The sequence below is a fragment of the Onychomys torridus genome, chromosome 13, assembly GCF_903995425.1.
Source record: "Onychomys torridus chromosome 13, mOncTor1.1, whole genome shotgun sequence".
NCBI classification, from domain to species: Eukaryota; Metazoa; Chordata; class Mammalia; order Rodentia; family Cricetidae; genus Onychomys; species Onychomys torridus.
Window position 1 is genome coordinate 2,835,435 of NC_050455.1, and position 13,218 is coordinate 2,848,652.

Below are 13,218 nucleotides of genomic sequence, written 5' to 3' on the forward strand. Positions count from 1 at the left end.
GCCCATTCTGTTCGGGACTTTCTAGATAGTACCCAATCAACTACATGACATACCCATAAGAAAGTTCTCCCCTCTCACAGATACTGAAAGGTGTAGGAAGTGCAGCTTATAATAAGCATTGGATAAACCAATCACACAGACCTATTTTCTTCAGTGGAAGGAAATGAATGATGCCTAGTCACCTGGAATGTGAAAAGTGGTCAGTCAACCTGGTGATGTTTTTACTATTCTCTGAGCCAGCCTTCCTGAATCCCCCAATATCCTGAGCATTGTTTAGGCCTAATCCTGAACTTAGTCTCTCGGTGAATAGAACCCACCCTGTGGAAGAGGCCCTGTGTTCTTTGCATCCTCCACCAACAGAATCCATCTTTTTACTTATCACAGATCCTACTCTAGGCCCTAGACCTGAGCTCTGTTTATTGGAAAATAGAATTCATTCTTATTGTAAAGGCCACAGGTCACAGTTCTACCACATTTCAATGTGTAAGGAAAACAGACCACAAGATCAGTCTCTGGAGTGCAGTTGGCTGTCTCACTCTTTTGCTCTTTAGCTCTTTGGGGGCCCGCCACCCAGCTCACAATTAAATACGCATGGAGGCTTACTCTTTCTTATAAATATCTGGCCTTAGCTTGGCTTGTTTCTAGCCAGTTTTTCTTAAATTGTCCCATCCACCTTTTGCCTCTTCTGGGCTTTTACCTTTCTCTATTTCTGTATTTCTTTCCTTACTTCTTACTCCATGTCTGGCTATGTGGCTGAGTGGCTGTCCCCTTTTCTCGCTCCTTGATCCCTCTCCTTCTCTTTTTCTCCTTCTATTTATTCTCTCTGCCTGCCAACTCCACCTATCCTTTCTCCTGCCTTGCTATTGGCTTTTCAGCTCTTTGTTAGACCAATCAGGTATTTTAGACAGGCACAGTAACACAGCTTCACAGAGTTAAACAAATGTGACATAAAAGAATGCAATACGTCTTTGCATCATTAACAAATGTTCTACAACATAAACAAATGTAACACATCTTAAAATAACATTCTACAACACTGGAAGTCTTGACCCAGTACCAGCAAAGATGGTACTGTCAGCCAGGCAGTGATGGCACACACTTTTAATCCCAGCACTTGGGAGGCAGAAGCAGGTGGATCTCTGTGAGTTCTAGAGCAGCCAGGGCTACACAGAGAAACTCTGTCTTGAACCCCCCCCCCCAAAATGGCACCATCCGGAGTTTTCATTCTTATCTCTTCCTGGTTCACTTTCCTGCCAGTGGCGATCCCTGCAAGAGCTCCCAACAGAAAGGCACCCCACTGGGACACTGCAGACGGCTGACATCAGAGTACTGATGTTGTGAGGCTGACACCACGCACCCTGTCCCACCCTCTTCTCTGCCTCCAGCCTGGGACCCAGACAGCCTGGCTACCGACTCTTGCTATCAACCTCCCTTCGCCCTCTAAGGTCCAAGAGGCTCCTTCCTCTGGCATTTTGTTCTGGTTCTCCTCCTCCTCTCCTTTTCTCCTCTTCCTACCCTCATCTTCTTCCCTCTGTGAGTGGTGCTGGGACCTAAACTCTCCTTGGAGCCCCTCTGTCTGTCTGTCCGTGGTGTTAATAATAACCTGAGTCCCAGTAATCTGTCTCAGTGTCTTGGGACACCTGTTCAAATTTCAATAATATCCAACATGGAAGATGGGCTCTGTACTAGATGATTTTCTAAGTGCTTTGGGCATTTAGAATAGGCTAGACCAACTTCCAGTGTTCTCAAGGTTTAGTTTATATTTATGAAATGCTTTGTTTGCTTCTGTTTTTGTTTTAGATAGGGTCTCATGTAGCCCAGGCTGGCCTTGAACTTACTATCTAGTCAAGACTGGCTTTGAATTCCTGATCCTTCTACATCCACCTCTCAAACATCGGGGTTACAGGTATTCACCACCATGCTTTATTTGCATTTTCTACTTACAAAGCAATATAGAAATAGGGATGTCCTTGAGACAACAGAGCCTTTCTTGGAGAGCTAGGGCTCTGGAAACCAGGTGCCCACTGTGGTGGCTTGAATTAAGAATGGTCCCCAAAGCCTCAGATATTTGAATGCTTATTGGAAATGAGGTGTGGCTTTGTTGGGTTAGGTGTGGCTTTATTGGAAGAAGTGTGTCAAGGTTTGAGGTTTCAAAAGCCCATGCCAGGTCCAGTACCTCTCTCTGTAGAACTCTTGGCTGCTTCTCCAGCACCGTCTGCCTGCACGCCATCATGCTTCCCGCCATGATAATGATGGACTAACCCTCTGAACCTGTAAGCCATCCCCAATTAAATGCTTCCTTTATAAGAGTTGCTGTGGCCATGGTGTCTCTTCAAAGCAACAGAACACTGACTAAGACAGACACAAATAGCTTTCTGGTTCTTCAAAGAGAGTTGAGGATGAAATTCAGTTCCCAGCACCCAGATCAAGTGGTTAACAACTGCCTGTAACTCCAGCTCCAAAGGTTCCCACTCACTCATCTGGCCTCCAAGTACCTGCACACATGTAAAATACACTCACACAGACACAGACACAGACACAGACACACACACACACACACACACTCGTAAAAATTAAAATGAAACATAGTGAAATTCATGAACCACGAAAGGAGCATTTGGAGAGAAATCTAGTATAGATTCATGGGTAGCAGCTTAAGGAGTTGAGAGAAAAGAAGAGGAAGAGAGAAAAGGGGAGTGCACCCACAGAACAGGAGGGGTCCCAGAAATAGGATTGCCTTTAGCTGCTAGTCTGGGGGCTTTTAAAAGCACTTACAACAGAAACAAGAGTGGGACATGGGACGAAGGTGAGCGTTGGTCCAGGTGGCCCAACAGGTGGGTACCCAGGCGCCTCCTATCACTTCCAGTCACACAGTCATTAAGCCCTCTGCTCAGACGCGCTTATTTAGGAGTGTGCTGGCTAATTTTCTGTCAACTTGACACAGGCTAGAGTCATCTGAGAGGAGGAACCCCAAGCGAGAAAATGCCTCATTAAATCCAGCTGTAGGTGAGCCTGATGGGCATTTTCTCAATTAGTTATTGATGGGACAGGCCCAGCCCATTGTGGATGGTGCCATCCCTGGGCTGGTGGTCCTGGGTTCCGTAAGAAAGCAGGCTGAGTGAGCCATGATGAGCAAGCCAGTAAGTAGCACCCCTCCATGGCCTCTGCATCAGCTCCTGCCTCCAGGATCCTGCCCTGCGTGAATTCCTGTCCTGACTCCTTTCAGTGATGGACCATGGTGTGGAAACGTAAGCCAAATAAACCTTTTCCTCCCCAGCTTGTTTTGGGCCATGGTGTTTCATCGAAGCAGTAGTAACTCTAACTAAAACCAGGAGATAACAGAGAAACAGGAACCAGAACCCTCTTCTGACGTTCTCAGAACCGCTGCCCCACTTGACCAGTCCCTGTCTCCTGTTCTCATCAACAGTTGTCCATTCACACAGATGCACACTGGTCACGTTCCTACTGAACAGCTGGTAAATAACAAGGGAAGAATCTAAGTCGAGCCTGCCCAGCCTAAGCTTTCAATCACGCCTTTGTACTGTGCTCACACACCCATTGTGCTCTAATGGGAGACAAGGCTATAGACAGGTATGCTCAGAGTAAAAAGCTATCAGGAACCTGTTCTCCATTCTCACAGCCCTGCCTGCATCAAGAGATGTCTACACCCCCCAACAAAAAGGTGAAGAGACAGAAGAGCATGCCATCCCCACCCTCACGGGCCCAGAGACCCTGGAGATGGTGGCATTCCCCTAGGAAAGGGCTTTCCCAGTTCTGACTTGTCACAAACCCACAGCAGGCCATGCGCCAGGAGTCCAGGACTCAGGCCGCAGCATAGCACTGGTGAGAAGAGCCGGTGCTCAAGCAAGCAGAATGTGAGGTCAGGCAAGTCCCAGACCTCTGTACTGGAGTCCCTCTTAGAGTAAACAAAGTCCTGCTGAGTTACAGACTCCAAGAAATGAGAATGTCTGCACTGCTCATTGTGGATGTGAGGAAAGGAAAGCAACCCTAGGGAACAGCTATGTGCCAATCCCTACTCTCACATAACTTCAGCCGGTACAGAAGAGACTCCTGGGAAATGCGGCAGGGAAGCTGGGTGAGCATTTTGCTCTAAACATCTGGGCCAGGACCCAGGCACAGGACATCGAAGCTTCTACTGACCTGCCATCTCACTTGGGGCTAAGAGGAAAGCGCAATACGTGCTCATGAGAGAGTGGTCGCCCCCAGCCAAAAGGGGTGCAGACATTTTCCTTAGGACTTCCGACACCTTCAGAGGCTGTAACTGGCCTGGCAGGGACGAAGACATTTCAAAGACACACCCGTGTCCCTCACTCTAGCTGTCAGACTGTTCAAACAACGGACTCCTCCAGGAAACTGGAATTACCCAGAAGTCTCAAGCTGGAAAAACAGAATGCCTAGGCCAGCCAGAAGAGAAACTTTCCTACCAGGAAGAGATGTACAACCTGCCAGATGACCTACAAAAAACAACCATAGGTCAATGGGGGAGAGAGCCACAAACTGTCAGAACTGCTTTGGCATGTATAACTCTGTCCCTGCAGTGAAACTGTAACCTCACTTCAGGACCCTGGAGAAAATCATGGGGGTGGAGGAACATCAATGGATCTCTTTGTCCCTCCTCCCAAGTATGATCAAGGTGAATACATCTTCTTTTTCTACTTTTCACTACTAACTTAGCTATTTAATTAGTTTGTTGAGGGCAGATGCTAAACATGGCTTACTGGAGCACAGGCTGTGACCCTAAATCCGTTACAGTTGGGGTGGGGATTCCTGGCCGCTCTGAGCAGTGAGAAACTGCCATCCTCCACCACATTCTACCATTAAGAAAACAACTGTGGGCCCAGAGTGGTACACACCTATTGTTGGTAAACCAAGAACCACCCACATTCCAGAACCAGATGCTCACCCAGATGGCCTTCAGCCACTCAGCGCCAAAGCTGCATCATCACCAGGCACCGAATGTGACACATTTCCACTGTGACCCCAGTCTGGTACCCTTCATAACACCTGCACCTTTCACAAAAGGTGCTCTTCCTTTTCCATCCTGTGTCAGGTGGCCTTTCACACTCCCCCTTCCCCTCCCCCAATAAATCTCTTTTATGAGTCTATTGTGTGGTGTGATCTTTGTGGCCTTCTTTGACCCTCTAATCACCCAGGATACAGAGGTAGCAGATCTCTGTGAGTTCAAGGCCAGCCTGTTCTACACAGTAAGTTCCAAGCTAGCCAGGCCTACACAGCAAGTTCCAGGCCAGCCAGGGCTACATAGTGAGACTCGATCTCAAAAACCAGAAAATAAAAGAAAAAGACTGTAATTACAATCCAGGACATGCCCAAAAGGGGTTGGACCTGGGAGGTGTCAACTGTCACATATATTAACATTTCAACAATAGTGGGACCCTGTTGTACACATTGTCTCACGATCTGCTTAATTTCACAATTTCCCATGGCAAAAAGTCACACCCAGTTTACTGATAATTGAATTAATGACCATTTTAACTTGCATAAATAATAACTGAACAATACCAACGGGCAGTGGTGGCACATGCTTTTAATCCCAGCACTGGAGAGGCAGAGGCAAGAGGATCTCTGTGAGTTTGAGGCCAGCCTGGTCTACAGAGGGCCTGTGGTTGGATATTTAAGTCATTCTTGCATTTTTTCACTATCCCAATGCTGTATGAGTATTCTTGAATATATTATTTTCTCACATGTGTGATTTTTTTTTCCATAATACTCAGGATAAATTCCCAGAATGCAGCCCTGAAGTTTAACTGGTTATGAAGCCACTTTGTAGAGGGGCTACACTGACCAGCCTCCTTTAAAGGCCTAACACTGAGTCTAAGAGCCAAGGCCTGAACATCAGGAATAGAAGAGGCACACTCATCCCCATATTTCATTCATCATCTGGTGGCTTTGGCCTCATACATGGATTAATTCTTTCACTACCTTATTCACCAACAAAATAGAATTAAAGTCTGTGGTGGTCCTGGCAGGGTCTCAGGTCCCTTTGGTATTGGGTCCTCTGGGAACTGCTGAGCTAATGAGTGTGTCTGTGTGTGCAGGTCTGCATGCATATGCATGTGTGTGCATGAGGGGAGGGAGCAACTCCTGGCTGGAGGGCTTGCAGGTGACACACATTGAAGGGTCTCTTGCCTAGGGGTCTGGTTTGAGAACCATGCTGATCTGTCACGCCCCTTAACTGACTGAGAAGCCCAGATGTTGCATCTCATGTGAATCCTGGGTCTGTTTTGCATTTGCATGCCACCCTGCCACACTGAGCACTGTGTGAAGTTGAGGAAAGTCTGTTGGCATACATCGTAAAACTGTTGTCATCGAGATGAAGCCTAATTAAATTAAATCACTTGCTTTTCAAACAGAGCATGCCTTGTTGAGAGAACATCTGTTGCCTGAAAACACTCTGCAGTGTTTGTTAGGGGTGCCTGGAGGGCTCCTCAAGTGGAATTCCCAGAAATTCTATATTCTGCTGACATCTAGTGGACCTAAACATAGCTTCCAAACATGAAAAGAAGAGAACAAGGTTCACAGGTTGACCTTCCGGCATTGCCCGAAACAGTGACAGCCTACCACGGTAAAGCTGACACTTGTTTCACAAGCAAAAGGACCTCCACATATTTTTCCTATTTTGTATGTGTGCATGTTTGTGGAGGCCAGAGGTCAACCTCAGACGTCTTCCTTGGGTATCTATCTGTACCTTCCTTTCTTTCTCTCTTTCTTTCTTTCTCTCTTTCTTTCTTCCTTCCTTTCTTTCTTTCTTTATTCATTCATTCATTCATTCATTCATTCACTTATTTATTTATTTTGAGGCGGGGTCTTTCACTGAAGCTGGATGTCACTGATTCTGTTAGGCTGGCTCTGTCTCTACCACCCCCAACCGACCCTGCCAATGTTTGGGTTACAGACAAGCACTTCATTATTTTTAGTCCACTACTTAGGGCAAAAGTAAGATTTAAAAGCCACTCTTCTGTATTAGATCAGCATCTTGTGCATACCGTGAACTGTGACATAACAGAGTCAGGAGTAATTAATGAAAAGAAGAGGCCATGAATTTGAAAGAGAGCAAGGAGGGGTATATGGGAGGGTTTGGATGGAGGAAAGCAAAGAGAGAAATGATGTAATTAAACTATAATCTCAGAAAATTAAAGAACTGATTTTTAAATAAAAAAACTGAAGAGACCATGAATTGTTTTCCATGCACTCTCTCTGCTTCCTGTTCGTAGACCATGATGTGAACTCTCAGCTTTTCCTCCACCCCGTGCAGCCATCACGGACCCTAAGCTTCTGGAACTGTAAACCCCAAATAAATCCTTCCTTCTGTAGGTTGTTTTGATCCTGGTGCCTTATCACAGCAACAAAAAAGTCACTAATACATTGGTCCTATTCTTAACTATACTGTAAGCAGAAAATAATTTAATAAAAACTCCCAAGAATATTTAAAGTTGCTCCAGTACATTCTCTGCAGTGATCCTTAAACCTAAGACAAAGGTAAATTAATACGGTATTGTAACTGTGTGTCTCTAATAGTTTAATATCATATTAGCAACAATATTCAAGGTTTATCTTGTTATAAAATGACTGAATCTCAAGGTTGGAAGAGAACGAAAAGATCAAACAACTCAGGCACACATTCAAGTTCTCTGGTGTGGTAAAATACATGTTTAAAGCATGCGTGTGTGAATCATGAGTCAGTTACAGAGGCTGCTATACCTGAAGCTGCTGTTGATCTCCACCCAGCCCAGTTTCCATGACACATGAAGCAAAAGTCCACCGAGGAATGTCTGCCACCTGAAAGATGAATGTCCAGATGAGTGACTCCAGGACTACAGGGTCCAATGCCATCCAGCCAGGACAGGCCTGCTGTCGGCCGCTATACATACCTCCAACTCCTTCTACACCTCCCCTTTTCCCAGCTCCCCTCTCATCCCTCAGACATTTTCCCAGCTCTCCTCTCATCCCTCAGACATTTTCCCAGCTCTCCTCTCATCCCTCAGACATTTTCCCAGCTCCCCTCTCATCCCTCAGACATTTTCCCAGCTCTCCTCTCATCCCTCAGACATTTTCCCAGCTCCCCTCTCATCCCTCAGACATTTTCCCAGCTCCCCTCTCATCCCTCAGACATTTTCCCAGCTCTCCTCTCATCCCTCAGACATTTTCCCATCTCTATTCCTTTGAATCCAGCTCTCCAGAAAGTGCTGACTTTTTTTTTTTTTTTTTTTTTTTTTTGTGGAGCTGAGGATCGAACCCAGGGCCTTGCACTTTCTAGGCAAGCGCTCTACCACTGAGCTACATCCCCACCCCCAACCCCAAGTGTTGACATTCTTACACACCTCTAGACATTTCCTGAACCTCACTCATAGCCATTAATAAGGATGACTTCCAGATCCCCGTCCTCATCTAGATACTTCTACCCTGAAATTCCATAGCCTCCCAATTATGTCACATGCAAAATGCTACCGTAAAGGCATCATCCTCCTGCCTTTAGCCAGCTGAGATGTCACCTCAACCCCCACCTAGCACTTCCTCAGACTTCCCTTCCCTCGTCCACTTGGCAAAATCCTCATGACTGTATTTATCTTAACCATGAGAGAGGACTCTGAGGTTAAGAGTATTCCCTTCTCTCCTGAGGGAGAGATGGCTCTGTGGTTAAGTGTAGCAGGAATCTTAAAAGTTCTTATTAATAAAATCAAACCCAGGAGCCAGGTATTGGGGTGAATGCTGGAAGACCAGAGAAGCAGAACAAGCCACAGCTTCCTCACCTTGCCAGTTCTTCAGCTGATCCTGTTTCCTCAGACTGGAAGCCTCTGAGTCCTTATCCAGAATGAATCTCAGCTGAACTGTTGCTCAAAAGCCTAAAAGCTTAACCAGCCAAATGCTTCTAGTTCCTGGTCCTCACGTCTTATATACCTTTCTGCTTCCTGCCATCACTTCCTGGGATTAAAGGCGTGTGTCACCATGCCTGGCTGTTTCCAATGTGGCCTTGAACTCACAGAGATCCAGAGGGATTTCTGCCTCTGGAATGCTAGGATTAAAGGCATGTGCTACCATTTTCTGGACTCTGTATCTAGTGGCTGTTCTGTTCTCTGACCCCAGATGAGTTTATTAGGGTGCACAATATTTTGGGGAACACAATACCACCACAGTTAAAGAGTATCCCCTTCTCTCCTGAGGGAGAGAGGACTCTATTGTTAAGAGTATTCCCTTCTCCCCCAGAGGGCCCATGTTCAGATCCCAGCACCAATGTTGAGTGACTCACACCTGCTTGAAACTCCAGTTCCAGGAGACCCAATGACCTCCTCAGTCACTGCACACCCATGGCACACACACTTATAAAAATAAGTCTTTAGGGCTGGAGAGATGGCCCAGAGGCTAAGAGAACTGGCTGTTCTTCCAAAGGTCTTGAGTTCAATTCCCAGCAACCACATGGTGGCTCACAACCATCTGTAATGAGATCTAATGCCCTCTCTTGGCCTGCAGTCATACGTGCTTTCTACATAATAAAGAAATAAATCTTTAAAAAAACATGTCTTTAAATAAAAGGGGAGGGGGGTGTGAGTTCAAAGGCATCTCCTGGAGATGATAGAGAGGTGATAATCCCAAGTATTCTCTTTAGTGATGTTTCTTATCCTTGTACTGGGGCTCCAGGTAATCTTCAGCTTCGAGGGCTAGCACAAATGCAGCAAATCCCCACTGATCCCTTTAAATAATGCACCCATAAAGGAGCTACTGCTGGTGAAACCCCCGTGTATCACCAAGATTCATAGTGAGCCCATGGCTCCCTCAGCCCTCAGCAGCTAGCCTCTTCCTGACAGTTTCTAGTGTTATCCCTGCTATTTTCCACTGTCTGAATCTGGACATTCTAATTCATCATGATCACGGCCATGTCACATCCAAGTCCAGGGTCACAAGTGACAGTAATCTGACCTCCTGGACACTCTCAGTGTTTAGTAACCTTTATATTATAGATTAGTCATACACTTTACGACCCTATTTTTAGTCACAAATGACATGAGACACCTCACCTCGGGAACTACTACAACATACCTATGTGTTGTGACACTACAGTGGGCACCCCTGGCCTCCAGGACAAAGTCTCTTAGGTGTGACTCAAAGCCTTCTTGACTTGGGCCATCCCTCCCCAGGGCAAACTCTCTCTGTCTGCCTTGGGGATTCTCAAGGCACACAGCCTGCAACCTCAAAATATGCCAGGCCATTTCCTACTTCTTGGAATTGCGGGTACTGCCCCATTACTCATGATATCCCTCCCTTTCCTCATGCATCAGGAGACAACTGGTCAGCAGTAAGAACTATCGTTTCACTGCCCAGCCAAGAACAGAACAGCTAGCTCATGCCATGAACCAGCCTGATCTAGAGCAGAGGGCTGAACCCGGTCAATCTCCCGCCCCCACCCCCAGACATGTAGTGGTGCTTGGCGACCTTTTTCTTTCTTTCTCTCTCTCTCTCTCTCTCTCTCTCTCTCTCTCTCTCTCTCTCTCTGTCTCTTTCCTTCCTTCCTTCCTTCCTTCTTTGTTTCTTTGTTTCTTTTTTTGTTTGTTTGTTTTTTTCAAGACAGTTTTTCTGTGTAACCCTGGTTATCCTAGAACTTACTCTGTAGATCAGATTAACCTCAAACTCACAGAGATCTACCTGCCTCTGTCTCCTGAGTGCCGGGATTAAAGGCACTCACCACTACCTCTCAGCCTATATTTACATTGTGTTTATATTTAATATATAAATATATATATATATAATATATATATTATTTTACATGTCTGTGCATCATGTCTGCAGTGTCTGTGGAGATAAGGCATAGGTGTAGAACCCTCTGGAATTGGAGTTATAGACAGTTATGAACTACCATGTAGGTGCCAGGAACTGAACCTTGGTCTTTCATAAGAGCAGTGAGTGCAGCTGGGCAGTGGTGGCACACGCCCTTAATCCCAGCACTTGGGAGGCAGAGGCAGGCAGATCCCTGAGTTCGAGGCCAGGCTGGTCTACAGAGTGAGTTCCAGGACAGCCAAGGCTACACAGAGAAACCCTAAAAACAACAACGAACAAACAAACAAAAATGTGGCAAGATAGCTCAGCAGGTAGAGGGGCTTGCCACCAAACCTGAGGACCTGAGTTTAGTTCCCAGGACCCACATGGTAGGAGAGAACTCCTGGAAGTTGTCCTCTGACCTCTACCCATTAACTGTGGTACATGTACACACAAAAATAAATAGGTAAATAAATTAATACAAATAAATGTAAAATTAAAGAAAAGAGCAGGCTGGAGAGATGGCTCAGCGGTTAAGAGCACTGGCTGCTCTTCCAGAGGTCCGGAGTTCAATTCCCAGCAACCACAGTGGCTCACAGCCATCTGTAATGAGATCTGGTGCCCTCTTCTGGCCTGCAGGCAGAACAGTGTATACAAGGAAGAAAGAAAGGAAGGAAGGAAGGAAGGAAGGAAGGAAGGAAGGAAGGAGGAAGGAAGGAAGGACGGAAGGAAGGAGAAAGGAAAGAAGGAGAAAGAAAGGGAGGAAGGAGAGAAAGAAAGGAGTGTTGACCACTCTTAACCACAGAGCCGTTTCTCCATCCCCCACACATACTTTTTAAAAAGAAGCATGAGGGATGTATTCCATGCATATTTAGATGGCATAATGCTTTAAAAATTTCAACCCTAGCTCTTTTCTCTAAAAAAAATGAACAAAAGCATACCCAAAAAGAAACGGTAGAAAACTATTTATTGTTTTAAGGATCCCAAGGCAAAAGGAAGAATTAACAATGAACGGGCACATCAGAAGTTGTTTACTGAGGGAGGGACAGCCTTCTCGGTGACTATATGCTTAAGTAAACTGACAATGGTTAGGAGCTTTATCAAACATATATGGGTAGCTAGCTACATGGCATCTTCATGGAGTAAAATAATCATAAATGGAAGTGACCACAACAGAAAGAACATGTTTATCCGTAAAGACAAAGCATTTAAGTAATAAAATAATTATAAATAATTAAAAGGTTAAAAAACAAATGGCAAAAATTTTTCCAATGAATATGATGGTCAAGAGGTAGTACCCTTTTATTTTTTTATTTTATTTTATTTTATTTGTGTGTGTGTGTGTATGTGTGTATGTGTGTGTGTGTACCAAAGGGCACTAGAAAAGGGCATCAGATGCCCTGGACTTGAAGTTACAAACAGTCTCAGACTGCCTGATATGGATGCTGCTGGGAACTGAAATCTGGTCCTTGCAAGCACTCTTGACCACTAGGGCAGCTTCATACCATTAAAATGTAAAAAATATAAAAAATGTACTAAAATGTATTAAATGTACCAGTGGCTCAGGCCTGAGATCCTAGCTACTGGAAATGCTGAGGCAAGAAGATCACAAGTTCAAAGCTTGCCTGAGCTACAGAGTGAGTTTAAAGCCAGCCTGAGTAACTTAGAAAAGCTTTGTCTTAACAAAGAAATGTTAAGGGCTGGGGATACAGCTGAGTAGTAGAGAGCATCTCCAGCAGGTGAGGATCTCAGGCCCAGTCCCCTGTACCAAAAACAAAATGCACCAAACTAATTAAAAAATGATGGGGGGGGGGGGCTGGAGAGATGGCTCAGTGGTTAAGAGCACTGGCTGCTCTTCCAAAGGTCCTGAGTTCAATTCCCAGCAACCACATGGTGGCTCACAACCATCCGTAATGAGATCTGGTGCCCTCTTCTGGCCTGCAGCCATATACCCAGGCAGAACACTGTATACATAATAAATAAATAAATCTTTTTTAAAAAATGATACAACCTCGGCGAAAATAAGTGGGCACAAATAGAAAATTCAAAATAGTAAGCACAAGGAAATTATCTGACTATGTATCATTACTTGCTCATGAAATTTGGAGAAAGGAAATAAGAGACACAGTTTGGATATGGTATTATAGGAACTTCCATATGCATGCAGGGCTAAAAGGCAAACTGGGACTCTGCTGACGACCGTGGGAGGCCTTACCCACTCTGAGGAGTGGATGGGGGCAGAGTGGGAGGGAGGTGAGGAGGGGGTGAAAGGGAGGGAGGGGGAACTGGGGTTGGTATGTAAAATGGAAAAAAATTAATAAATAAAAAAAGTTTATGTGACGCTGAGGGGCTAAACCCAGGGCTAGGCTAGAGCCCTGCTGCTGTGTTAAAGCTTTTAATTAAAGGTTTTTTAAAATGTCTTCTTTAAAA

General features: G+C 45.3%; 1 protein-coding gene across 3 annotated transcripts in view; it reads right to left on the reverse strand.

Annotated features, from left to right (window-relative positions):
* Tmem241 (transmembrane protein 241) overlaps nt 1–13,218 on the reverse strand; it is a 140,830-nt gene that overhangs the window by 122,200 nt on the left and 5,412 nt on the right. For all 3 annotated transcript variants that reach the window (XM_036205131.1, XM_036205129.1, XM_036205130.1), the window contains exon 3: nt 7,741–7,818. In XM_036205131.1, the coding sequence (XP_036061024.1) occupies nt 7,741–7,818 (78 nt within the window). The remainder of the gene's footprint in view (nt 1–7,740; nt 7,819–13,218) is intronic.